The following is a 27,786-nucleotide window of genomic DNA, read 5'->3' on the forward strand; positions in this document are numbered from 1 at the left end:
TGAAATTTAGTTTAAATTTCGTCACTGTGCGAGTTTGATATCATATTTTATACCATCTAAACGCAAAATCTTACTAGAATCGTGTACTGCATGAAAATGAACGCGAAAGTGGAGAACATAGATAAGCTCATAGAACACTATCGGGATTTTTTTTAAATCTCGGCGTTCTTCATCATATAATCCAGTACCACCCGTTGGCGAACCAATAATCTGTAGCACGGTGCACGAAAGTCGACGAACTGAAAAAAGCTTGCATCAAATTTAAAAATTCGCCTATCAACCCGCCTCGAAAATCGATAACCCAGTCACTAGATACAGGTTATCGGGGAAATTCTTTCGGGTGAAACCTCGTATCGGCTCCTCTTACACTGACTGATACGGGGCATTTGCGAATATGACTTTAAATGTGTAAGGGGATGGTAAATCAAACACTGGGTTCTCTTCTCATAAAAAATTGCCTCATCCTTTCTTTTAAACCAGCATTCATAAACAGCGCCTGTTGCAAATCTCGATGATCTTGAAAACTCCGAACAAAATACCAATGAATCTGATTAAAAAAGAAACGCCTTGACACTAAAATAGACCTCGAAAATCAGCATATATGAGTCGATCAGCATATACAAGAATGGTTTGGAGGCAAAAAGTCGCTGAGGTAGAAATTTCGAGAAAGCACGGGTGTCAAATTATTCCCTTAAAGGAATGGGCGGCTTTTTATTGCAGTTTGTTTGTTCTTCCTCGGGTTCAGCAGTAAACTATTTTTTCTGAACGTGTTTGATGCTTTTCCAATTTTGTTTCAGCTCTGAGATAGTAGAAAAACGCGTTATTCGTAATTTCAAGTACAAACAAGTCCTGGCGTCAAAGACCTTTCCCATCACGTGAGTGCACGCCGCGATCCGAGTTCACGTCACCCCGCTATTAAGACGTAACATCATTTCCATTTGTCGTCGCAGTTGCGGGGTAATCAAGCGCCATCAGCGTGACGAAGGAAAAATCGATATCAGCACCAAGATGTCACAGAATAGATCCAGGAGACGCCTTACTATTCATCGTTCCACGTGGAAAGGGTCGACGCATGGAGAGCTAACTCGGGTCAAATCGGAGTCAATATCGCCAATGATCCTTTAAGTCAGCAACAGCAACAGGTCTTGAAGACCGATTTTAGCTGGCACATACATGTAGTGAAACAAGCTAAAGACGTTTGGTGCAAAAACGTCATTCTGCGAATGAGAAAAAGTTGATGGAAGCACAAACCAAGGGCGATAATATTATTAGGCCGTGGGCTAAAACCACAAAGGGGCTAGGTTTTTGAATTCGTGACAGCCTTTCGGGGGCAAAGTAAAAACGCTATCAACGTGAAAGGTTTAAACAAGATAAAGGTGCTTAGTTGACAGAAAAAAAGTTCGGATTTGGCGCTCCTTTGCGCAACAGGCAATATTCTTTTTAACGATCTTAGACCAGAATCTTACCAAATCTTTAAAAGTTGAACATGTTTATAAAACAGATTATCAAGACCTTCTACAAAAATCTTAGAAAGTCATTTAACCTTTGAATGCACTCGATTCCCAAAAAAATCGCTTCCATTTCCGGCCGTGTCCTTGGCAATCGATGGTGCTGGCAACTAGATTATGCTATCGTGAATGATGGTTTCAGTGGAAAGCATTAATGGGTGTTTCCTGTTCACTGACAAGTTGGGAGCAGTAAATTAAGACCTTCGCCTTTAAAGACGGATGCTCAAAGTCTTTTTGCAATGTTTATTGATTTTTAGAGGTGTTAACCTCGAGGCGAGAGAGAAAAACCAGGACAATCAAATAATCACCTGCCGCTGGCACAAATGGTGCTAAGCCTGTCGTATTTACATAGACTTACACTTACTGGAGTTGAAGGTCATCAACAATGCTGGATTTACCTTCTGCTCAGTTAAGAAAGGACATCACACGCCACCATGGCAACATGCAGTTATCCGTAAACAAAGGGTTTAGTAGTGACCTTGAATCATTCGGCATCATTCGCGTATCCTACTTTATGCTCGGAACGGCTTTTTATTAGAAAAACATTGAAAGAAATTTCCTAATCCACCAAATTCAAAATCGTGAAATGCGCATTGCAGAAATAACGAAGCAGGGAAACTTGGTCGATTAACAGTACATATTCTATCAACCGATATGCGCCTTTGCTGCGGAGACAGTTTGGCGATGTAGACTCGCCAAGATCATGGAGGTCTTGATTCCCACCATCGATTGACAATCAATATCCATTGGTCGTATTTCCTGTGTTGGGGACCATTGGCGTTGAAGGACATGCTTCTGGTGACGATGTGGTTTTGCAGGATGCCCTGGATAGACAGCTTGTGTTGGCATTGAGACAAAGTTTAGGCAAATTACAAAAAGCTACTATTTTCTCATTCGAACCTGTTCTCAAAATCAGGGCAGGGAGGCCCCTTTTTTATTTCTTATTGACGGCAGACTCAGAGTCAACCCGATTCAAGTGAAAATACATCCGTTCCACGCCCTAATGACAGATGCCCACCACGTACGACAATGAAAGAAATCCCCTAAATCACGATTTATATCCATTTCAAGAACAGAAGTGATTGCAGCATCGGCTGGGCGTGACATGATATTGTTCTAATTCTCGGCAGTCTATTTGGATACCATGGCCTTGGATTATCTGCTATTTGTTCCGGGTCGAGGCAAAATTGGTCGCCATGTTAAGAAAACTTACAAAAGAATATCGTGTTGAAAATGATTTTGTTGCATTTAATAAACTAATTAACAGTTTGAGATACAGGAGACCAGAGACACAAAGACATCAGTAAACCACAATTATCACGCATATCGCGGATTTCGTTAGCCGATTTGTCACGCGCTCTAACGTGATCAGATGTGTTACATTCACAACCAGCAATCGGCGGGATCTGACTGTGGTCAGATCACGGACGATAACGCCTAAACCGAACAGATCTCTTGAAACTACCTTCAGTAATATGATATGCGCTGATAAAGAACAATCGCAGCGGGTGAGCTGATACGGAATAACATCGTGTTTAGCATGTATCATGCCATCACGGCATCCGAACTGTTTCAGTCTTCCTGATGACAATGGAAAAACCGGAAAAGACCGGAATCGTATTGGCGAGGTGCCAGTCGTTTCACGGACAAGGGAAATCGTCATTCAGAATTCCTGTAAGATACACGCATTAACATCAAATTAGTTCTAGGTATCATTTCGACATGGAGGAACACTGGGCTATGAGAACACTTTAAAGTTTACGCCTGTTTAAACGAAAGCATTTTTTCTTCCTTGAAGATGTTGAAATGCCCGTCTGAGTCAACAAGAGAATTAAAGAGAAATCGAATTATCTACTCAATCTATTGGCTTGAAACTCAATTAAGAAAACGTAAGTTTTCTTCGCGGGTACCTGCGTAGTTACAAAGGATTTGTCATCCCAAGTGGAAGAAGGTTTAATTCGATCAGGGCTAATGAGAAAAATAGGCAGAGACTGTCTGGTGAACGCATCGCACCGTAGCATTCGATGTACCCACGGTTTTGTGCTGCTGACTGCTTTTTTATCAAACCCGATTTGCTAAAGGCATTTACCATTTGAAGCATCGGTAGCTGGGTGCGTCCATGTGGCAAGAACCCCGTGGCATATTACACACATCCAGTCTTGCTTAAAGCAAAGAAACAATCACTTCACGGTCGCCTCCGAAGTAAATTTAAGGCACATGCCGCAAAGTTGCCGCCACGCCGCAGCAGGCTGGCGAAGGCCAATATTGGTGTTTGCATTCCCCTGGTCCATGACCAAAAAGCAAGCTACAGCCGTAAGTAGGTTTTTATCTTGAGCACCGAAATCTAACAGGTGTCGATCATACCTCCATGGTTCTGCCGATATCTATCGGGTTGGTTGCGATTAATTTTCACCAAAACATTATAAGGCTCGTTAAAAGTTTATAAAGTTTTGGTTTTACCGATAGGTGGTGTTAATAGTTACGGTGAACTTCACACCACGCACATGTACGTGAGCTGAATATAAGGCCGGTGTGACAGCGGATATAGTCCCCCTGGAGTCATAGTCCGGTATCATTGTATTTGACCAATTAAGCAGCATGATCTATTGTACCGCTAACCCTAACCAAAACATTCAGCAATGCGGGCTATTGTTACACGGACTATCAGCCCTAGGACTACTATCCCCGCCACACCGGATTGTATAACTTTTATAAACAGCAGTAGAGCACGAAGTCTTGACGACAAATATCGCAATTCTATGACAACCCAAGAAGAAATGCGACTGTGGCTTCCCACGGGTGTACCACTCGCGCGGCCGCAGCAGCCAGACTGTCTCTCGTCTCATCCCGCCTTAATTGGCCCTAATCTCATGTCTGCAATCTCCTAATACTTTCCGAGCTAACGACCCCGACACATTTACCTAAGCGTCTTTCTATGATAATGATGGACCGGTCTGTCTCACCCGGAGAAGAATGTTAGGAAGAAATGGCGAGGTTTCGAAAAAATCACGAATTCTGCATTGTTATCTATCCAGAAAAGTGACAACAACACCATTGTGTTTTTTGTAGCTGATTAGCATCCGTTTACACGAAAAACAAAACAAGTTTGAACTGTCTTAGACGCTGTGAATTCTGATCCGTGCAGACGAACTAGCTGAGTCGTTTCGAATTCGTTTACAAGGTCTCGATCAACGTTGGTTCTTTCGCAGTGGCTCTCACTGTTGGCTTCAGTTACTTAAGCATCGAATACAACTGACTACAAAATGGAAAGTGAGTTTCTTCGGAACTTAAACACCGTCACGTTAAAGTGTTTAATTTGCAAATCACAATCAATGAGAGTTGCGAAACCACACTAATATCGTCATTGTCGTCATCAACACAATATACCGGCGACCCAGGTGAAGATACATGGATCATCACTTGACATTAATGAGAGTTATAATACCTTATCATGTTCATGGCCGAGCGATGTCTTATACATATATTGCTTGGTTAATGCTGATTCACTGTGATCAGTCGGGCAAGGATTTATGATGGGCGAGTAGAACGCCGATCAGCCCACGTAGTCTCCGCTCCGGCCGAGCTTGATTGGAGGGCGCAAGGATGATATACATCATCCACAGTAATGGCCATTGGATTGTATCTCAAATCACTCCCCTCTAAGCTGTGTTCAAACTGCATTTAGGTAGGGAGTTCAGTCAAAAAATGGAACAGGCTTGGTAGCCCTTTTAGGTCAAAGAGCTCGCTCTACCTAACAAAACGGTTATAAGAATTCTCATTTCAAAACAATCACATTAGAGAACGGCAATGAAATGCAATAGAAAAAACCTTAGTATCGGACAGAGGGGTGATGCACCGATGTAATGGCCCGGTATCTTCTTAAAGAAGTCCAATTTCAGAGGGCTTTGATAGAGCGCATTTTAGGAACAACTGGAAGACCTGCTGTGCATGTTGAGGATGGCGATATAGAATTGCTTAATTGATCTGTGGGGTGCATGACAATAGGACTGGACACCTTTCCAGAGTGACATTCTCTCCTTTTACACCAGGACCAAAGAAGTGTGTTCCTGATAAAAGTACCAGCACTCGACAAATGTCAACTTCAATATCGTCAAGAAGCCACGCAGACGCGTTGCAATTCGATTACAGATGTTTTTCTACGTAGCATTCAACAGCATAATCCACCCACTATCGTATTTTTATTCCGCGCCTTAGAATCAATTGCATATTTAATGAAAGGAAAAACTAGATTAGACACAGTGCGTCTTGATAGAATTGCATCGGCGATATGGTGTCATCATTGATACGTCGGGTTATCTGTTCGCTAAAGCAGGAGCAGATATGCAGCCCCGTGAAGAGACTGATGCATTGGCGATGTCATGGATAAACTGCGCTGCAAAAGTTGGCACATGATTACTTGTCAGTCGGTAACGCACATGTACTCACGCCCCTCGCCGGCAATAGCATTCCGAGACTGAATGAGGTCACTGCAGCTGCTGCCCTCTATTTCCCCATCGCTGAATTACAGGCAATATCGTCGGACAAACATGCGGTTTCGTAACGGATTCAGGCTTTCTAACTAGGGCAGTTAGATTCAATCTGGCACATGTCCGATGGTTGGAAATACTACATAATTGTTCTGAATATTTCTCTCTCTGACTCTATGGTATCATTCATGCTAAAAACAATGCAAGGTCAAAGATAATTGACTTTGAAATAAGCTCAAATGCGTAGAAATAAGTGTCGATGTCCGACTGTCACGTGATTAAAACGTCATCAATATCTTATTCAAATGACCTTGTGAGCTATAAATAGTAACGTCGCGGAATGCTATTACGGAGTATCAGTAAACACTGCAGTTGTTGTACTAAAGAAGCTGCTCCAGATAATGCATTATCCAATGTGCATTAAAAAGGCTAGCAGCTGGATGACATACCACCTGGTAAGATCTACTGTAGGCCCAGCACGTCGTCAGCACCTTTCTCTACATGAAGCACACAAGCCATTTCCAATATCAACTCGCTAAAACTGACAAGAGGCCAGCTTTAGACATTTGTAGTTGTGTATGGTGGCTATTGAATTACATTTGCCTCATCGGTCAATGAACTCTAGCTACATCCCAAATGTCTTGTAGCGCATTTGACGAATACCCCAGCGAGACTGAATAACTAGTCGACTCACTAGCTGTGGAAACATCCTCAATGATCGAGCAGTTTTTAATCTCGCAATATGATCGTATGCCAATAAATTACAACGAGTAGACAGACGTTGTATCTTTATAGCCATCGTCTCCAAACAACATATAAAGTGAATCAGTGTAATTTACACGACTCTACCGTGAATGTCATTATCTTTATTATTGCCCTTGTTGGTTGAGGCCAATCAATCCCCATAAAAGCCGTTTCCAGGGGGCCATGTTATCAAATTTTGCCCTGATAACCATTTATGGACTGACAGTAGAACAATGGGATTTAGGCCTGGGTGCTAGCAGGTTTTGTTTATAGACAATTAAACAACCGTGTATTTGGCTAGACTGAGTTCTATTAACTTCGAGGTAACTTCTATTGTAGTAGCCTGCTCGTTGGTGCCGATGAAAATGTACTTGATAAGCTACAAAAGGTTCAGAATCACGCAGCGCGAGTAATCACAGGGACGCGTAAACGTGAACATATTACCCCCGTGCTGAGCAGTCTCCATTGGCTACCAATCCTTGAACGTATAGAGCTCAAGACAATGCTCCTCATATACAAAGCAAGAAAAGGACTTGCCCCTGCTTACATATCCGAGCTCCTCCCATCCTGTGACTCCGGGCGATCCCTGAGGTCCGAAGACAAATGTCTCCTGAGGATCCCCAGGTATCGCCTGGAGACGTACGGTGGCAGGAGCTTCCTTGTACAGGCGGCCAGAATTTGGAATGAGCTCAGCATTGAGATTAAAAAAGGCTAAAACTGTTGCTATTTTCAGGTGCGGGCTAAAAACCCATCTGTTCAGACGATATTTTGAAACACCGCATCAGAGCAAAATTTGGATTTTGCGGTATATAAATGTAAACTTCAATTTCAATTCAATTCAATTCAAGCTTAGAAAGACAATTGGACGATTGGGGACGTGAAAAAGGTACCTTCTGTTAGCTTAGAAAGACAATTGGACGATTGGGGACGTGAAAAAGGTACCTTCTGTTTCAAATCCTCAAACCCAACTCACGGGTATTCAGTGCATACCCATGTGCATTAGATATCAGGCAGAAGCCGAATTGATAAGTATGCTTTCTGTGGCGTATCCCACGTACACGCCAATCAAATTATTAAGTTAATGACGTACATGAATTGACTTTGACGGTAATGCTTTGATTTTGACGAAAAGTGCATTGATTTTGACGGAAACCGCTGCCTTAAAGGAGTATGCCGTTCGTCATTACTTGTGGGCTGGGCAAGAAAATAGAAATGCAGTTATACACAACGCCGCAGTGCAGTTATCATTAATAAAAATTGGCTTAAACTTGGTGTTTATATCATTAGTACATCAGTCTCTACAATGGCACAAAATGTACTGCTGAAATTTATATCTACATGTATAACGTTTTTACGCAATTTGAACTTTTCAAATTCAATTACGAATTTCAAATTGTTGACGAACGGCGTAGGCCTTTAATGGTGTGGTTAGGACATGACCAGGAGCGTGTCAAGCACATGACCAATCAACCTGAACTCGCAATACGGAGAATGAAATGATTAACATGGCGTGAAAACAGAATGTATGTGCACTTTTATCATTTCCTGTTGGCCAATGCCAATATTCCACGCCAGCTTTTCAGTAATTTGAGACCGGAGTTGGTGCAGAAATATAAGATTTGATTGGAAGTGGACGTGATGAAATAAGCAGTATACTCTAATAATTTTTTTGTCAATATCGGCAATTTCTGGTGCCGAGTCTAGACAGGTGTCTTCACGGTCAGCCATGTTTGAGGGCAGTACAATTATTTTGTTGTGCCCGACTTTACTGAATCAAATGCCGTCTTTGTCATTTTGCTTTCTTTCTTTTGTCTGTCCCTCAAGCATGGAAGGTGCATGAAGACGTCACGTGAAACCACTCTATATGTCAGATTACAATTACAACTAGAAATTTGAAATTTGCTTGTCAGCAAATTTGATAGCCCCCACGGGCCCACACAGTACAGGTATGGAGGAGTGAAGTCTATTCCGTTTCGCGGATGATCTATTTCCGGACAAACACGCTCGCGCTTTCTCAAAATCACACATCAACATTTAAACTGCACCCTAACCTTTTCAGATGGGCAGGGTGGATCATCGATAAGCATTTAAGGCTATTCCTTTATTTTATTCCTTCATTCAACCAAGTCAACCGTCGTTCTTTGCTCAAAATACTCGACAGCTCGCCACTTCGGCAAGGAGATACCGCCGCCATGATGCATGAGGATATGACGTCACCATTACGGGGCGGAGCTTATGCTAATATACGTGTGATTGACAGAATCGTGCCGGAGATTTGAAAGCAAATCAGAAAATCGGCGCATAAAAACGCTTCAAAGTCATCAAAATTATCCGAATTTCGAAAAAATCTTTGCCAGGTGCACTGGATCGAGTTTAGCTTGATGGGACAGGGGTGACAGTTTTTCAGTTGAAATAGCAGTTTTGCTGGACTACCTCCATAATAAAACCTGGGAAGAATGCAGAAGCCTAGTACCTTCTCCTAGTAATCTCAATATAGACCCCACATTTGTTGTATGTGGGGTCTATAATTAGCGCTAAGTCCTTTAGTATCTGTGCTGTGTTGTGGACGTGTCAAGGCTTTTTTAATAACGAAGACTTATATATAGATAATACAATTCCAAAATGTAAGATCTTATAATGCTCTTCATGCATGGAGCGCTCTCGTTCCCCAGGCTAATCCAGAAACCGTTCTGAAGTAACCATGGAATGAACGTACACACTACACTACACTTGGCAATTTCTGGCCAGTTGAAAGTACAGAATGGCATGGCCGACCCTCGAACCCATTACCTCCGGCTTCTCGAACCCATTACCTCCGGCTTCTGATCGCAAGTCAGATGCTCTTACACTGTGGCCGCCGCGCCGCCGTATATGGGCTGTACCCAAAGAAATTAAGTTACCACAGTTATGGACACATACTTGATGTGATTCTTCATGATCAGGTCAAGTGAGATAAAAGGTTAATATATGAGTATTATTTGTTGTGCTCGACTTAACTGACTCAAATCAGTAATGGAACTCAACATGTAAACTCAGTGGCATTTTGGGACACTCCATATTATTCGGAACTCGTTGAGAAGGAAAGAAACACAGCCCATTAAGAAATCGTTATCGACTCCAGAATCGCAGTGTACTCCGTTCGAGAGTGACGAATCCCGCAGCAAAGCAATTCTAGGAATGACAGTTATAAACCTTCGAAGTCTTGCCCCCCCCCCCCCTGAGTGGGAGGGTAATGGACTACGACGGAAAGATAGATGACGGTTTATTTGAGTACGACAAATAAATCAGTTAAAAATTCAGGCGACGGAGACTCATCAGACGGCTCGGGAATGTCTTCCGATACATGCCAAAACTGTCCTTAAGTAATCACCACATAGGGAACCGTTGCCAACCGAAGGACGTCATGGAAAAGAACGATGACCGCTGAGTTGAGGGAGATGAGGTTTATTCGGGACAAGACAGCCATGGGGGAGTGAACTACTTAAAGAAAGTGGATATTGCGTCGTGGACTTTATGTCCTCATCATTAACTCATGCGACAGTTCTACTCTTGAAAATAATTAGTTATATCCTTTGAGACATAGCGATTGAAAATATCTGAGCCAAGATGCCCTACAAATTGCCACGCAAGCATAGCGTGCTGATGTGAATAACGCCACTACCCATAGCCGAGCGGGTTTTCAAGTATTTTTTGGTTAATCTCTTTGCAAAAGGATAAAATACCTGAGATTAGTTCCTTTGACTGACAAAGCAGTCGTGCTTGCACAGATACCTATAAACATCAAACGAGTCGGGTAGTCGTAATCGTACAAACGGTTTCAATTGAAAAATCTCCGACAATATTAGACATGCGTGCTGCAGCAGTATTTTCCATTGAGAGACTTATCTACAAAAAAATTGATGCGATACAGCGTTAAATACCCGACTGGTAGATGCCTCATTGATAAATCGTGGTTAAAGGCATTCAATCACGTAACGCTTGTAAACATTGGAAGCTTTAAGCGGCCCGGTCAAAATCCTTGGGCAAAATAAGCTTTCACTGATAAATCTCATGATTATTTTCAGAGATACTTGAAACTGTTTTCATGAAAGTCATTTTCTTTAATGAACAATAAATCTTATGTTTATAATGGGCCGGGGTACTTGAAACAGTCATCATGAGAGCTCGCAACTAATGCATATCCACTGACTGTATGAACGAGTGACAAATGACAATTAACTCGATTGAAGACAATGAAAACATTGTGCTTGACCAAACATAGCCTTTTCACCATGATTGCATCATTGAACTGAATAACAGCTAAAAGTATAGACATCTCCGCCGGCTATTTTACGTCAGATTTAGCAACACATAATTATGCGCATTGTTGGAAGTGCACATTTTCGTAACTGCGCATGTGCGACCGACTCTTTTGTAAGAATAGCCTACAAGATAGAATTTACGACCACGTAACAATACCCACTGCATATTTTCTTTTTTGTATACAACTGAATTGTGTTGCTCATCGCTCTAGCTAGCTATAGTTTTCTTTATCAGGACGCTCTGTTAGTTGCCCGAGACTTTGACATCCGTAACATTTGTTTGATGAAAGAATGAGCTGGCTTGAAAACCATCAGCCACGATAGAAAGTCATGCTAAAACGGCCATATGGTAAGAACTTAAATACGCGGATTGTAATACAACTCCCACAGTACAACATCAGTATTCTGCTCTTTGTTTTTACGATACATCACAAACATCAATATTTGCGATTTTGATATTTTTAACCATCATTGCATTACTCTGTAGCAAAATCGTGTTTCAACCACCCACTGTCAGATGCCAGTTTGAGTTCTTGGTGAAAACTACAGCGGTTTCTTCAACATCATGCTGCAAGTTCATCAAACATGACTCCTTTGACCTTTATGGATGGATTACACCGTACGCATTACGACAAGTTAGAAAAGACGCCCGCTAGATGCACATCCAATACCATTGGGATTTCAAAAACTTTCCAGTGGCATATTGCGCGATAGATGATACAATCGGGCGGTTTGTAGTTTGAGAAACTGAGTCCATTTTTTAACCTAACAACCTGACTTCTATTGTGGGATTATTTGCATGCCATATACATTTTCATGTTAAATTCAATCAAATTCCTTTCGCCTGGAATATTAAAGTACATTCTGTCTCGTTCGTTTTGTACCTTCAAAAGGTAGGGTTGCGGAAACCTATCAGGCAGGCTGTTAAGATGGAAACTATCCACAATACACCAAGATCAAGGATTAGCGAGAGTTGTATTGCACCGGCCAGAGACTGGGTGTTGTTTTGATCATTATCTTTATCGAAATCTGTCTGACAAAGCTTGGACTGGTAAGCTTTGTTTAATCTCGTGTCTCGACTGATCTCGCGCAAACCTCACACTTCTTGGAAACATCGCTCGTCGGACACCAAGAAGAGGAAATTAAGTCACCAGACAACAAATAGCTCTGTGGATTTCAAAGACGATGCCACGAGATGATTAACCCAAGCTGACTGTGGCTCGTCGTCAGAAATCCGTCTGGTAATTACTTTCTTTGGGGGAAGTTTTCAAAGTTGGAAACTTTAAATTTCCAAAGGCATGTAGCAGCTGTAAAGATGAACTGATAGTTTTGTCCCCTTTTAGATTGATATGATAATATAGAAATTAATACCCAGTACGATTGTAAGTGAGGTCTCTGTTATTGAAAAGGAACTGGCTATTTGAATCGCCACGGTGCATGGGGCCATTGTTTCCGGTCTTATTCGCACCGTCAGAAACAACCAATGAGAGCGCTTCTTATAAATGACCCGGATCACCCGCCCTTTCCAAATCGCTTTGTCTCCTGTACAAGCTAGGCCCAATTGCATATAATGTTCTGTAGAGGGGATGATAGGGTCTGGGTGTGGCGAAGACCGAAACGAACATGCACATGCACTCCCCCCCTCCCCGTCCGCCCTTAGAGGAGAATGCCAAACGAACTTGGACCACCCACATTGACATGCACCCCCCCCCCCCCGTCGTAATTCGCCCCGTCGCGGTACGACCAATCACTGCTGAATGTACAATTCGCACCGTGACGATACGGCCAATCATAACCACCGTCGTATTCACACCGTCACGGTACGAATAGCCACGGCCTATTGAAAAAGGGATCCACATGTTGGTTTGTGCACCGCTCTTGATCTAAAAAAAGGAGAAACAGCGCCTATCAGTTAACGGTACGTTCTTCTGCCTTTGACTGGGCCGTTCAAAACTTCTTAACAATATTAGCGTTACTTGAAATGTTTCCATTGAATCGGAATATTGTCACGTTCGTGATTATCACGTTCATAGTGTGAACGCGACAAATGCAGCATAATCCCTCCTAGGGAGACATTAGTTAGTGATGAATTGTTACAAAACACGCTGCATTTGTAAACCCTATCTGATTTCACGGTTCAAACATTCGTATAAAAGTTGATTAACAAATACAACAGTCGAGTGATTCCAGAATTCTAAAGATATACACTCTTGGTGATAAGCCGTTTTTCAGTCAAATATATCCGTCTTTCGGGAAAACTAATCTATGTCTTTTCCGCATGTTTAAGGCAGATTCTTTGAAACAAGACTGTGTCCAACAAGGCATGAAACTCAGACAAATGCATTTGTTTTCAAGCCTTGCCCGCTTAGCTCACATGAGGCGTGATCAAAGTATCAAATCTTGCAGGCTTATTAATCTAAGCAATCTCATTGAAGGAACTACGTACTTCAAAAAAATTCAATTCATTTTCAGCCACTATAATGATCTCAAAAATGTTTAAAAGTTAAAAGTTTAACGGTCAGGCACTGATTATATTCACCATCACATCATACTGATATGCGTATTTGCCTATAAGAAACATGTGTGTATTTTACGGAAACAAATAACCGTTTTACTAAATAAAAATATTCGGAATCGTTAGATATTTTCCGTCAGATGCGTTGATTTCGTGATTATGCAGGTGGCGCTGGTTGCAAACTGAAGATTCATGATGCCTGCAGCCACGCATCCGCAGTAACTATATCAGTAAAACATAAACTACCGCTGTCCCAGTGGAGTGAACAGCCAGAATTGCGCAGGCTAGTTCGTTGTCCTAGTCATATGTTGGCAACCAAGGACTTGTACTCCGTTTACACCACTGGAGCTACGCTGGTGCCATCTATACACACTGCTAATTGGTGGAACTAAAGAATTAGAACAAACATCCAATTTGCACTTCTGCGGTTCAGATCATCGAATAGAGTTGAGATGGCTGTGCGTCGTAAGTGCCCAATCCTATGTACAGCAGGCCGCGGATTTTACGGAAAATACTCTTGGACTATAACAGCGTTAGTTCTGGGATCCATACTTTCGACGGTACACGCTCAAGGAGGACGTAGCAGCAATTGTTATGATCGAAATGGGAAGCCGCAGTACTGTATGCCGGTGTTCCAAAACGCTGCCTTTCAAAATCACGTTGAAGCGACCAGTACGTGCGGCGATCCGCCAACCCGATTTTGCACCGGCCGGCTTTCTGGCGGCGAGGAGTCATGTTCAATGTGCGATTCCAGTGTCCCCAGCCAGTCTCACCCCCCAAGATACCTGGTTGATTTGAACAACCGGGCAAACCCAACTTGGTGGCAGAGTGAAACCATGTTTGAAAACGTACAGTTCCCGAACCAGGTCAACATCACCTTAAACCTTGGTAAGGCACTTTTACTCTTAGACAATCTTCTCTATTTTGTGCATACTTTCATTTCAAGACTTCTTGATAATCAATGAAACCGACTTGCTCTATCTTCCCTAGCAGGAATCATGGCGTTAAGTCTTAACGCTACTATAATTGTAAATGCAATTTTCTGAAAGGAGGTTACGCTTTAGTCAACTTGGCAATGAATGTCTGTCCAACATTCATCAAATTTCGTCTTCTGATTGTTTCACTTGTTGGTAATACCATTTCCCATTTTGTGCCAAGTGAATTTGCTAAATGTCCAGTCCTTTCCTCGGCCATTAGTAGTCAAACTAACGAATTTTTCAAATTATAATCAGCCCAATTGTCCAGGTCATTGTGTCAACATAAAAAGAACATACAATTAACCAATTGTTTCTTTCTTTAGGTATTGCGTACGATATCACATACGTCACGATAACTTTCCAATCTCCACGACCGGAGAGTTTCGCCATCTACAAGCGCACGACACCTGACGATGATTGGGTGCCCTACCAGTATTACAGCGCCACCTGTAGGGCAACATACGGGCTGTCACCAGATATTTCATACATCTCTCGGCAGAACCCCAAACGCGCTCTTTGCTCTCCACGTTATAGTGATATCGCACCCCTAAGCGGCGGAACCGCAACATTCAGTACGCTGAGGGGTCGACCAGGTGCATACAATGTCGACAACAGTCCGGATTTGCAGGTGTGTTATTTTTACATGATAGTATAATTTTACATCCGGTTTGTTTGTCAAGTAGAGGACGTCTTTATGCAAAATCCGTTTAGATTAACCCTGAGCCCCTTATCAACGCTAAAATACCATGCACACTCTTTCAGGTGGAGCTATAAATTCGACAAAACACGGCTCGGGATTTCGACTAGCTCCATCCTCGGGGGTTTGACATTTCAACATAGACCAACCAGCGCTGGGGAGGGGGGGGGAGGGCTCCATCACATAATGCCCGGTAAACCGTAGCGTCTGTTTCTCTTGAAAAATGGTTTATCATGTGTTTGTTTCAACTCTGGCATTTAGAAGAAATACTTTGTACCTAAACCTGGCGTAATTCTTTTCTCTGCAGGAATTCATAACAGCTACAGATATCCGCATTGTGTTGACACGCCTCAATACATTTGGAGACGAGGTGTTTGGTGATAAGGGTGTACTTCAGTCCTACTTCTACGCTATTTCTGATATAGCTGTTGGTGCCCGGTAAGTATGTGTTAGACAACCAATGGCAATACCGTCTGCTTTGTGTCTGCTACGATGCTTTGTTGGTCTCAAAACAACTATCTTCGGAGTTTTTGTTTAGTTTAGTTTGTATTTATATCAGCCAACACAATACCGATCTTACATTGGACGTCTAAGACGTAACATTCAGACGTGCCATTCATGAGATAATGTTCACTCCCACGTTATTTGCAACTTCATGCAAGTCCCTGGAGCCGTACTTCATAACATTATGACTGGTGGATGTCTGGGTTATATCACAGTGACATAAACATACGACAACGACCGGATAAAACTACAATGTACTCAATTCTAATTAACATGTACTTATTATAATTGTGTGGTATGGCCTTAATTGCCTAAATTGGAGGCATTATAATCAAGCACCCCATCAACCACAACTATCTTGACCCAGCAGATGTAATCAATTTTATCGCTTTACTCAGCAAAACTAAGTATGTAAAAAGTTCAAATCATTTCGAAAGACAATCACAACGCAATAAGTACTCTCAACCGCTCAAGTTTTTGCACAACCTTATTTTGCGAAAACTTTTGATAAAAGGTAAAGATCACATAAGTATGCTTTTTTTAGCCGCAACTGCTGAGTGGATGCCTTGATAAATTACGGAAATCCATCGCAAGAGTTGAAAAACAAAGGCAGTAAAGTTTTCAAGTGTATATAGTGTTTTTTATATAGATCTGGCGAAAGGTACTTGGCTGACCTCTTGTCGCTAAACTGTGATGGCGTGATCACAAATAGAAATGTCACACAGGCCTGGGCAGCCGGAGTCATAGTTGACCGGCTTTAGTTGACACCGTGAAATATCATTGGTAAGGCCTACCCGAAAGGATCATCTAGTGTTGAGCAACACCACTATAATTATGTTAATAAATTTGATTTGGTCACATTTTTGAGCTCAACTAAAGTACCTTTAGCCAGAACGATATGAAAAACATTAGAATTTTCATTGATACACGCTGTAATGTTTCCGATGATAGAAGAGCGATGGTATGAGCGGGGGTCGCTGGGTCATTTATCACTTCAAGCACACGCAATACGACCTTGTTCTGTCTCCCCTTGTTCCCATCTCCAGAATGATCACATCCATCTTATGATTCGTTCCCTCTAGCTGCAAGTGTAACGGCCATGCCAGTCGCTGTGTGGAGAGTACGGCTGAGAGCGCATCACCCCGTTTCGAGTGTCAGTGCGAGCACAAAACGACAGGCCCGAACTGTGATGAGTGTCAACCACTGTACAACGACCGCCCTTGGGCTCGGGCAACATCGACTGGAGCCAATGAGTGCAGAGGTCGGTATCAATTCAATATTGGATGGGCTTCCTCCCTGACAATATGGAGCGCGGGGGGGGGGGGGGGCTAAGTGACATATAGCTATGATTTACTGCTGGCTGCATGACTGGGGAAAAGTGTGACCCTTCCATACTATAAAATAAAACCAATCGGGGTTCCCACAGTTGCTGCATGATGGGCCTTCACCTCGTTATATTACACACTGGACAGGCTTTGAGGCAACGTCGTCGGCCTTCGCCACAAATGATATCGAGTTCTATCGGGTGTCAAACCCGAATCCTTTCCGGCCATCTTTGTTCTCCACCAGAACCATGCACCAGGTTCGAATTGCAGTAACAAAAAGCACTCCACAAGGTCTCAACAAGCCGAAACTTCGAATGTCTATAACTGGATTTCCTGAAAGACGAGGCCTCCTTCTCCCCTCTACAGTATAAAATATTGGATCGGAGTGTGTCATTGCTTTTATCTGACTAGCGTAGGGTCGGCAAACTGGGATGTCCCCGTTTGCCGACTTCAGTGCCCCATTTGTATTTGATTAAAGTTTAAAACTTCGTCACAATTTGATACACAGGCACATCACTCTACAAACTAACTTTATTTGTTTACAGCTTGTGAATGTAATGGCCTCTCCAGCCGCTGTTTCTTTGACAAAGACCTGTATGAGACGACAGGTCGCGGTGGCCACTGTCTTGACTGCCAAGACAACACCAAGGGACCGCAGTGTGAGACGTGTCTCGTAAACTTCTACCGGCGAGCTTCGGATAACCGATGTGTTGACTGTCAGTGTGACCCTGCTGGTGAGTTGCTTGAATTACTGATCTTTTCTCGAGTTTTCGGCTGTGCCTGTGTCCCCATAAGAAGACCGATTTAGGGAAATATATCAGTGCGAAAAATGACAACTTTTGCTGCCGAGTTTTGGATTGACTGTCAGTGTGACCCCGCTTGTTAGTTGCTAAATTATCGATGTTATACCGAGTTTCTGCTCGAGTCCTAATTAGAAGACCGATTTAGGGAAATAATTATCAGGAATCGTGGTATTTCCACCCGTGCTATATAATCATAAGTCAATGATCACTCTGGCAAATCTATTCTTTCCGAGAATCACGCCGGTGTGACAGCGGATATAGTCCCCCTGGAGTCATAGTCCGGTAGCATTGTATTTGACCAATTAAGCAGCATGATCTATTGTACCGCTAACCCTAACCAAAACATTTAGCAATGCGGGCTATTGTTACACGGACTATCAGCCCTAGGACTACTATCCCCGCAACACCGGCTTTTCATCGCGATGAACTGTCCACGTCCAGTCCTGGGAAAAGAGAAATTTGTCTTTCTTTCGATTGATTTCCTCAAATACATCTTCATAACTCTTCTTTTAGGTTCTACTACTGGGCAGTGTGATGCGAATGGTCAGTGTCCATGCAAGCCAGGGTTTACTGAAGAAAAGTGTGACGCAGGAATATTACCTTGGTCGTCAACATGAGAGATAGAACGACCAGGCGTCACGACGGGAGAAGCTGTCGGTAATTAATCCCGAAGACACCGCAGATAGGTTACCTGGGTTTGAAGTGCTCTCAGCACACATGCATGGATAGCAACACCGGCGGAATTCAACCCTATCAAAGAGCCCATAAAATCAGAATGGATTTATGATAGCACAATTTGTTAGTGAGAAGAAATAAATTAATCATGCAGTTCTCATAATGGCTTCAATGTGTTGACTTCGTCTCTCCTCTGCTGCACGCGTGCTCACACGGTAAACATACACAGTGACCCCCCCCCCTCAATCGCCCCACTGGCTAAATAATGTCATTCCGCGATAATGAGGTCACTGCAGCTGCTGCCCTCTATTTCCCCATCGCTGAATTACAGGCAATGTCGGACAAACATGCGGTTTCGTAATGGATTCAGGCTTTCTAACTAGGGCAGTTAGATTCAATCTGGCACATGTCCGAGTGTTGGAAATACTACATAATTGTTCTGAATATTTCTCTCTCTGACTCTATGGTATCATTCATGCTAAAAACAATGCAGGGTCAAAGATAATTGACTTTGAAATAAGCTCAAATGCGTAGAAATAAGTGTCGATGTCCGACTGTCACGTGACTAAAACGTCATCAATATCTTATTCAAATGACCTTGTGAGCTATAAATAGTAACGTCGCGGAATGCTATTCAACAAACTCAAGCAAACACTGAAAAAACACTGTCTATGGTCTTTTCCGTTCAGAATACCATTCAATATGGAAAGATTCCAAACCGTGCCGGCCCCAGCAGCGGTCACCCATAGAAAAAAACATAGCATCAATTTCGCTTTCAGCGTCCTTATTGACAATAAATTGCTGACTTCCTCACTTAATACAGCTCCATATATCCCCTGGCTTATGATGGCCGAATAAAAAAACTCATCATGACCCAGGGTGAAAAAAAATGCTCTCGATGAGGAGAAAGCAATGATTTGGTGAATACCTGCAGCGCCTATCTTCACGAGGTGTGCAAACCGTGAACGACTAAGCCCGAAATGTCGCTAACAGCTCGCAGCTTATAATGCCATTAGGATAGTGATGCACATTAGAATTCAAGGACGGTCCTTAAGATCTTGCTGCGCCAATTGGCGTGATTGACGTACTTTGAAGGACCATTCGTCAAGGTCAATGTCATAACCATGTTTTGTACCGTTGCTGGCATTAAAAGCATGAAAGGTTTTTTACCATTTGTCCTTGTTCAACATCACCTTTCGTTTCCGCAACGCTTCGTAGATAGCGTGATACTGCACTTGATAAAAAACTTACAGGAACGTGAGAGGATTCCTGTTTTCTTCTTTATTTACATTTTTATTGTTATGATAATGTGCTTGGCTTAGAAGCATGAATCTGAATGATAAAGTGATGTTGATACGGTGTGTTTCCTTTGTGGACGAGGTTGTTTTCTTTGCTGAAACAATTCAGCATTAATTTGTTCAGTGATGTTATCGAAAAGATAATATGAGTGCCGGCATTTCACATACATTTTGCACCTAACATCGTTGTTGAGAATTAAGCCTTAGCCCAATACACAGTCTATTGTCTCTAAACAAAGCCCGCTCGCACCTCGGCCTAAATTCCCTTTGTTCTGTTGTCTTATCAAAGGGTTATCAGGGCAAATAAAGTTAACATCGCTCCCCTCGAAACAGCTTCGATAGGCCGGAGCTGACAAGGGCATGTAAACATAATGTAAATCCGCATTCGATGAGGGGACGACGTACTTTTGTATAAACTACCCACATTCATTCCATATTTATCATTGAATATATAAATAAACTATTTCCGATATATCGGTAGACATAATGCACGTTTTAAAAATACGATACTTGTTTGTGCTGTATGTTGATACTGTAATACGACGGGTATGAATGGATGGAGATTCGAGCGAAGTGTTCTGTATCCGTGCAACGGATGACAGTATCAGACCTGATCCTTTTTTATCTGTTGACTTCTTTCGCAGTTGTTCAGGCAAATAGAAGAGTTATCATGCAATCACCCGTCACCTTAGTTTGATTTACATGTAATGATTAACTGCGAATGTAACAAGTGTGACAAATCATGTATTAACGATATCACGTCCGAAAAATTTTGGGTCTGATTGCAAGTGGTATCGTGCATGCCGATTTATCGGCGGTGTGGGTCAATCCCGAAGTCACACTCTTCAACATCAGAGAGATCGACGCAGAACGCCGACAGATGGGCATGAATATCTTGTTAAATCTAGTTTCCTGAACGTGAATGTTTACGAAATTCGTCTTGTAAAATTTCCCATATGTACGAAATTGAATAACACCTTTACTTAAAGGAGATTTCTCACGACCAGCAATTAAGCCAACCTTTGACATTTTCTCGGGCGGTGGACATGTACCTTATTATTTCCTGGTTATAAGTTCGGCGAAGAGCAGTAAGCTAAATATAATGAACATTGTGGACAATAGGGCCTGCAATAGGGCTCCATTCAGAAACTCACTCTCTTCTGTTTATGAGTACAGCACAGATCAGTAAGCTAGACTCGGCCTGATGAACATGTGGACAATAGGGCCTGCAATAGGGTTCCATTCAGAAACTCACGTATGACTTGATAATACATCAATAATTGCGTCTGGTACCGATTGAGGCGCCGGAAGGGCAATTTATTGCTTGTGCGAAATTCGTTTTAAGAATCACACAAGAGTCCCATTGGAGTTTTTAAATGTGTTCGCAATGTCATCGCTCTCTAAATCCCATATCAGGACTGTCACGTTGAATGGCCTATTTTTAAAGTCAGGATGCCGATGCCGATGCCAAAACAAATCCTTGCACTAAAATTCCCCAAAATATCTTTGCAATTTTCCAATCGGGCTATTGACAAAATATTCGATGACATTTCTTGGAATGGTTATACCAATATCATGAATATATCACATAATATCGTGAATTAATAAAGACTAGTTTGCATTTATTTTTGATGATATATATAATGTAAAGTTTACCAAATGTTTTGATCTGTCTGGGCTCCTACTTAAAGGATGACTTATATTATTGATTCTCTCGTTGTTTTCACCGTTGGACTCGGTTTGCGAGAAAAAAATATTTGATTGGTTCGACGATTTTTAAAGTTTCAATCCTATATTTTATGTTTAATGTGTTCTGTTACTAAAGAAAATTGTTTGTACATTCAAATTGATGTATTCAGGGTATAGTAATAATCCGATCAGTTAATCTGATGCTCCTTAACTGATTTATTCATAAATATTGTAATTTTAAGGGCTCCTAGGTCATGTGTGCAACAGAAAACTGACAATATTTCAGAATCCTCGCGCTTTTTTGAAAAATAACCCTCCAAGACGATTAAAATGACGTCGTATATCATGTTGGTGTTGACTGGTGTTTGAATTCGTGCTCGTTAGCGGAAACGAAGGAGGTCTCCAGTGGTAAAAGTTCCACTGGCAGCCAAGCGAATGAGATTTACAAACGGACTTTGGACGGGTGGCAGTCTATGACAGGGAGTTTTCGCAAATCCCCCGTAACGTCAACGTGAACGCCCTTCCTTTGTTCTACTTCGTCGAACTACTAGGTCGAACAATGTGATAGGCGTTCACGTTGGCGTTTCGGGGGATTTGCGAAAACCCTCTTTTGCCATCTAGGCTGCACACCTTTTTGAGTAGAGTTTGAGTAAATTTTTGATAGGCTTGCAGGATAAATAGCACGAGCGCTATCATGCTACCAAGAATGCATCTTGTACCCTCCTTCGTTTAGCTGGAATCTTTACCTTAAGTAAACTTATTTTTTTAGCTTACTAGTATGACTTCAAACGCAAACTGTGCACCAATTGATCAATGAGAACATTCAGACATTGTGAAAGTCCGGCTTCAAAATGGCCAGCCGCTTTGGAAATATCGACTATTTTAGATTTCACATGAAAGCGAATTTGTCCGACACGGACGAATCCCACGCAGTAAATAACATGACTTTCGCAGGTGAAGAAATTGCGCGCTCGAAAATGATATAAATCTAGTAAGAGAGTTCACGTTTATGGGAGGATTGTATGCTTATCAATTCTTAGAAATAGGAACAAATCATTTTTATTGTGGCGGTGTGATCCGAACAGGCGAAATAAACTGCCGTAAGAAAGAAAAGTCGACCCCTTCGTGTAAATCGTACAGCTTGCGTATGGACTTAGAATCTAGAGTCGAGACTGAGAAAACGCCTATAGCGGCCACCCGTAGGTTTATCAGAACAACACAAAGAATTTGTTCCTACCTGTCGATCTTGTCAAACGCAAATCATCAAACTTTCTCGTTCCAATTACAACGCTGAATCAAAGTAAGGTGAAACATTGCTCAAAGGCAGACAGTTTTCTGACTATCGAGTGTTAAGAGTGAGTGATAAGGCATTGCAAAGACGATTGGACTCGATTTCCCCGACCCTTTCTTCCGTGTCAAGCTGCAGAATGCCTTGCGATACATACAGCGGCCACCCACTGGTTTCTCAGAACTCGAAGGAATTATTTCTACCAGCCAATCCTTCCTAACTCAATTTCTCTAATTTTCCCTATGTGATTGCAAAGCTAAAGCAGGTCAAACAACGCTCAAAGACAAACAGCTTCCCGACCAGCTTTTAATGAGAGATAAGACATTGCAAAGACGATTTGATTCCCCGAATCTTTCAACCTGCAAATGCCTTGCGATCTCCCATACAACGGCCACCCGGCAGGTTGCTCAGGCAAGACGGAATCAAATCGATTTCTACGGAGCATGTGTCCAAACTCAAATCGTCTAATTTTCTCGTCAAATTGCAAGGACTAAAGCAAGACAAACTGCGCTCAAAGGCAGAGAGATTTCCGACCATCTTCTGTAAGATATGGCAAAGACGATCTGCCTCGCCCCTCTGACGGGTTCCATCAAACTGCTCTTAAAAACGTATTAGCGAAATCTCCGAAGGAAATCAGTCGTGGATTGATGGCTCCCGCTGTTTCCTTCCTGTTCAGGACGCGGCACCTCAAAGTAAATTCCATTTCAAGTTTCCTTCCGTTTTGGCAAAGCGTTAAATGCCAAGGGCAGATCTGGCAGAACTTACTAGTAATTGATGGCCGCCATGCAGTCAAAGGATGGTAAACATGCTATAGCAATATGATGTGACCTTGCCTCAAAAGATATTCAAAATTGCAAGAAACAATTTCAACATTTCCCTGTTCCTCGAACAAATAAGAATAGAAGATGATTTGTTGGTGTTGCGTAGTCGATTATCACCGGACTTAATGACACGACGTACCACGGCATATTTCATCGTCCGTCGGCACCAAGACACAACGACATTTAAACCTAATAATCTCTGAAAGCGTTGATAGGGCTCGATCAGTTGGTAAGAATAGCATAAAAGGACACTTTAACCAGGTGTTCTGCAAGTGACATGAGCACACTCTAAGAAATAAAGGTGGTTGAATTTTTGAAAAACCTTTAAATGATTTCGGTCAACAGAAATAAGCATACGGTTCAATAACAAAAACCTCGTGGTTTATGAGATCAAAAAACTTCAACGTTTTTTTACTTCTCGCTTGAAAACCTCTACCGGTGCATATTTGTGTTGGTCGAAGACCAATAAAGGTTTTTCAGAAACTAAAAAAGCTTTCTTTTCTAAGAGTGCATTCTCCCCTCAGCAGACAGCCTCACAAACATGACAAATGAAAAATATGATCGAATAGTGACGCTCTTGGTGTGTCGAATGCTTTGGCCTGACGTTATCATTGGCTTCGCCCGGCCTTTCTCTCTGCCGCTGTTGATTCCATAACGCTCAGCTGACTACAAAGACCAGCCTAAGGAAGGGAGGGATGTCTTGGAACTTAGACAATAGATAGTGGCAGCGATTTCTCACGGGCATTTGAAGCCTTTAGAGACAGGTGCACGTCCACTGGTGCTGCGCCCGGGGTAGGAGATTTGTCTAGACGACATTCAGTGCGGCGTCTATAGGATAATAATCAGACTCTCTCCCCTGGCGGCGTCGATTTTACAATCGCTTATAACTTGCCACTTCCTACATCAATGTGTGAATGAATATGTGTCGATCCATGAGTCACAATCCAGCGACACAGTGCATCAGCCAAAGTCATTTCTCCTCCTGCGCCAACCAACCATCTACTGACCAGCCTTTTGGTACTGAGATACATTTTTTTCGATATTGTTCGAGGCGATGTCATGCGTACTATTTCCTTATAATACTTTGGCATTCTGCATAAAACAAAAAGTATGGTTATCATGCCGTCCCGCAGAAAAAAAAGGTTATTTATACAACGAATACGCTCAATGTGCCCCATAACTCTCAGAAATATCATACATATCAAGCTGCTCTCGTCATAAAGACAAGATGATAAGGCAAGTGTAAACCCCAAGGGTAGCATCGCCATCTTATAAACAACGGCAATACTCCTTTGGGAGCTTTGAATCAGCATCGCAGTCGGCTGAAGTTAGCAAAAAAAATCAAGATTCTGCATCTGGTAACGAATGCGGGTAAATAAATATTCCTCGGTTACAGCGTGGTAAATTTGGTTACTTATCAATGCGCATGCGCAACCGGATGCAGAATCTGGACATTTTATTCAGACTTCTGCCGATCGTGGTGTTGATTCAAAGGCAATAAATTTAAAAGAGTAGTAAAATATTCGCCACTTTCCTCGAACAGAAATTGGTGACTTCCTGGCAGGTGTAGAAAAGAGCTGTCATGCTTGATCGGCACAGACAGCACGGCCATGATCACATGCGTGGTATTGATTGGTCAAAACTTGTCACCTGACAGGAAGTCCTACTTTACATGTTGCTGCTTGAGAGAAGTGGCGATGTTTCGATGCCTGGAGACAGTCTCCCCGAGACAACGTTGTCTCATATTAAGTTTATGTGTAATTCTGACGTATGTGCTAAGATGAGCTTGCGGATATGGGCTCGCAAGACAATCACTGCGTCTTATTGAGGTTATCCGATGACAAAGTAACATGATACATTACCGTCTGTGTCTGTGATTGAACAAAGGTTGATGGGTTTACTTTGGCGTTGATGGGACAAAGCTTTCATCATTTACGTTGGAAGGTAAGGAGTGTATTTGCTGTGTCTTTGACGGAACAATCCTTTGGGGTTTACCTTCGTGCTAATAATATCTAAGCGAATACTTCCGCCTTTATGCAGCGGTTAACTTGAACTTTGTACCCTCTCGGTCTAACACTCGATACCTATTCGACACTTGGCGAAAAACACTGAGGGCTAAACTTCTACACTCACAAAGATGGAATATCCTTTCGCCAGCATTTTCGCTCATTTTCATCAGGTTTGAAGACCCAGGTATTAATGAATTAAGGCCAGCCTTTGTCATCAGTTAGTCAAATCCTGATCTAAAACTAGCCTAAATCAAAATCACCAGATTTCATACCTCCAGCTGAAATAGTTCTTCAATAGGTCATCACAGGCATAACAGAAGCATCGCAGCGTGTCAGAGTATGCACTGCCAGTTCCCCTCGCCCAAGACACCACCAAACAGTTAATCCTAGAGAGCCCGTTTGTGCTTTCATCAAACTCTTCTGTAAGGTTAGCTGTGTTTTGCGATCGACGAATTTGTGCATGTCAATAAGTGTAAGGAATCCGCAGCTCTCGTAGCTCGATGAGAGTTCAACACACGTCGATGACATTTACAGGCTGGTTGTGCAACCCCAAGAGCAGCGAACTACGAAATACAAACTATGTAAATATACGTTATTGACGACTTTAAAAAACCCGACTCCGCCTAAAACAGTGTAGGTTTAAGAGGATTTTGCAGAGCAGCGCTTTAGCCTGGTATCTGCATTTTCTCGACGGTAAAAATGCATTTCCAGTGTATAAGTCCGCCGCAGATCAATTATCCAGATTCGCCCTGATGAACATGTGAACAATAGGGCCGGCAATAGGCTTCCATTCAAAAACTCGCGTGAGACTTGATGATGCACTGTTGCTTTGCCTTTGATACCGACTGAGGCGTGCGATGGTCATTGAATTGATCGAACGAAATTCACTCTCAGTGAATAGCATTCCGCGACGTTACTATTTATAGCTCACAAGGTCATTTGAATAAGATATTGATGACGTTTTAGTCACGTGACAGTCGGACATCGACACTTATTTCTACGCATTTGAGCTTATTTCAAAGTCAATTATCTTTGACCCTGCATTGTTTTTAGCATGAATGATACCATTACGGTGGCCCATTAGGGACATCATGTTTTTTTTTAGATTCAAATACGATTTTTTTTTCTCGAATTTTCTCCACGGAATTAAGTATTTTCTCCGCGGAAATAACATTTATCTCCACGGAAATAAATACTTTTCTCCACGGAAATAAATACTTTTCTCCACGGAATTAAGTATTTTCTCCGCGGAAATAACATTTATCTCCACGGAAATAAATACTTTTCTCCACGGAAATAAATACTTTTCTCCGCGGAAATAACATTTATCTCCACGGAAATAAATACTTTTCTCCACGGAATTAAGTATTTTCTCCGCGGAAATAACATTTATCTCCACGGAAATAAATACTTTTCTCCACGGAGTCAGAGAGTCTACCATAGAGTCAGAGAGAGAAATATTCAGAACAATTATGTAGTATTTCCAACACTCGGACATGTGCCAGATTGAATCTAACTGCCCTAGTTAGAAAGCCTGAATCCAGTACGAAACCGCATGTTTGTCCGACATTGCCTGTAGTTCAGCGATGGGGAAATAGAGGGCAGCAGCTGCAGTGACCTCATTATCGCGGAACGCTATTAGCATTGTTGTTGACACGACAGATCTTCGTAGTTAGTACTGTGTCGTTCACAGGGTTACAAAAATTGTCCACCAGAAAAAGAGGGATGGCCCTTCTCTTATGTTGCACTGTCACATCGCGTAAAAGGAACCAATGATACATTACAACGAACAGGATACGGTACTGCACGAGACAAACCTGAACAAGCTGGAGAAAAACTTGCGTTTTTTTCAATATGCAGACAGCAAATATGCTCAACATCTGCCTCAGCTCTCTCAGTGACGCCATACATACCACGCTTCCCTAACCATGAAGACAAGATGATCACCCAAGTAGAAACCTCGAGGGTGGCATCACCGACTATAAACATGTGTAATTATGACATGCTGCGATGTGCTTATGGAGACAGACTCCCAGAAACCACGTTGTTTCTTATTAAGGTTATCTGACATGTCTGATGGTAAGGTAATGCGACACAGACTGTCTGCGTATTAGTGGACAATGTTATGGTGTTCACTTCGGTGGT

The 27,786-nt window shown here is 42.3% G+C and overlaps 2 protein-coding genes across 3 annotated transcripts in view; one reads left to right on the plus strand and one right to left on the minus strand.

Moving 5' to 3' along the window:
* LOC135497378 (metabotropic glutamate receptor 3-like) overlaps positions 1-27,786 on the minus strand; it is a 209,424-nt gene that overhangs the window by 88,246 nt on the left and 93,392 nt on the right. The window lies entirely within an intron of this gene.
* Positions 13,984-18,704, plus strand: LOC135497380 (laminin subunit gamma-1-like). The gene is made up of 6 exons (XM_064787234.1): positions 13,984-14,443; positions 14,856-15,160; positions 15,537-15,667; positions 16,816-16,994; positions 17,604-17,792; positions 18,375-18,704. The coding sequence occupies exons 1-6, from the start codon at positions 14,008-14,010 to the stop codon at positions 18,476-18,478; spliced, it is 1,344 nt and encodes a 447-aa protein (XP_064643304.1). The 5' UTR covers positions 13,984-14,007; the 3' UTR covers positions 18,479-18,704.

The sequence above is a fragment of the Lineus longissimus genome, chromosome 12, assembly GCF_910592395.1.
Source record: "Lineus longissimus chromosome 12, tnLinLong1.2, whole genome shotgun sequence".
Taxonomy (NCBI): Eukaryota; Metazoa; Nemertea; class Pilidiophora; order Heteronemertea; family Lineidae; genus Lineus; species Lineus longissimus.

Coding starts and splice junctions, on each gene's coding strand:
- LOC135497380 (XM_064787234.1), top strand. CDS start 14,008: ATGGCTGTGCGTCGTAAGTGCCCAATCCTATGTACAGCAGGCCGCGGA. Junction 14,444..14,855: donor CAACATCACCTTAAACCTTG/GTAAGGCACTTT, acceptor TTCTTTCTTTAG/GTATTGCGTACGATATCACA. Junction 15,161..15,536: donor ACAACAGTCCGGATTTGCAG/GTGTGTTATTTT, acceptor TTTTCTCTGCAG/GAATTCATAACAGCTACAGA.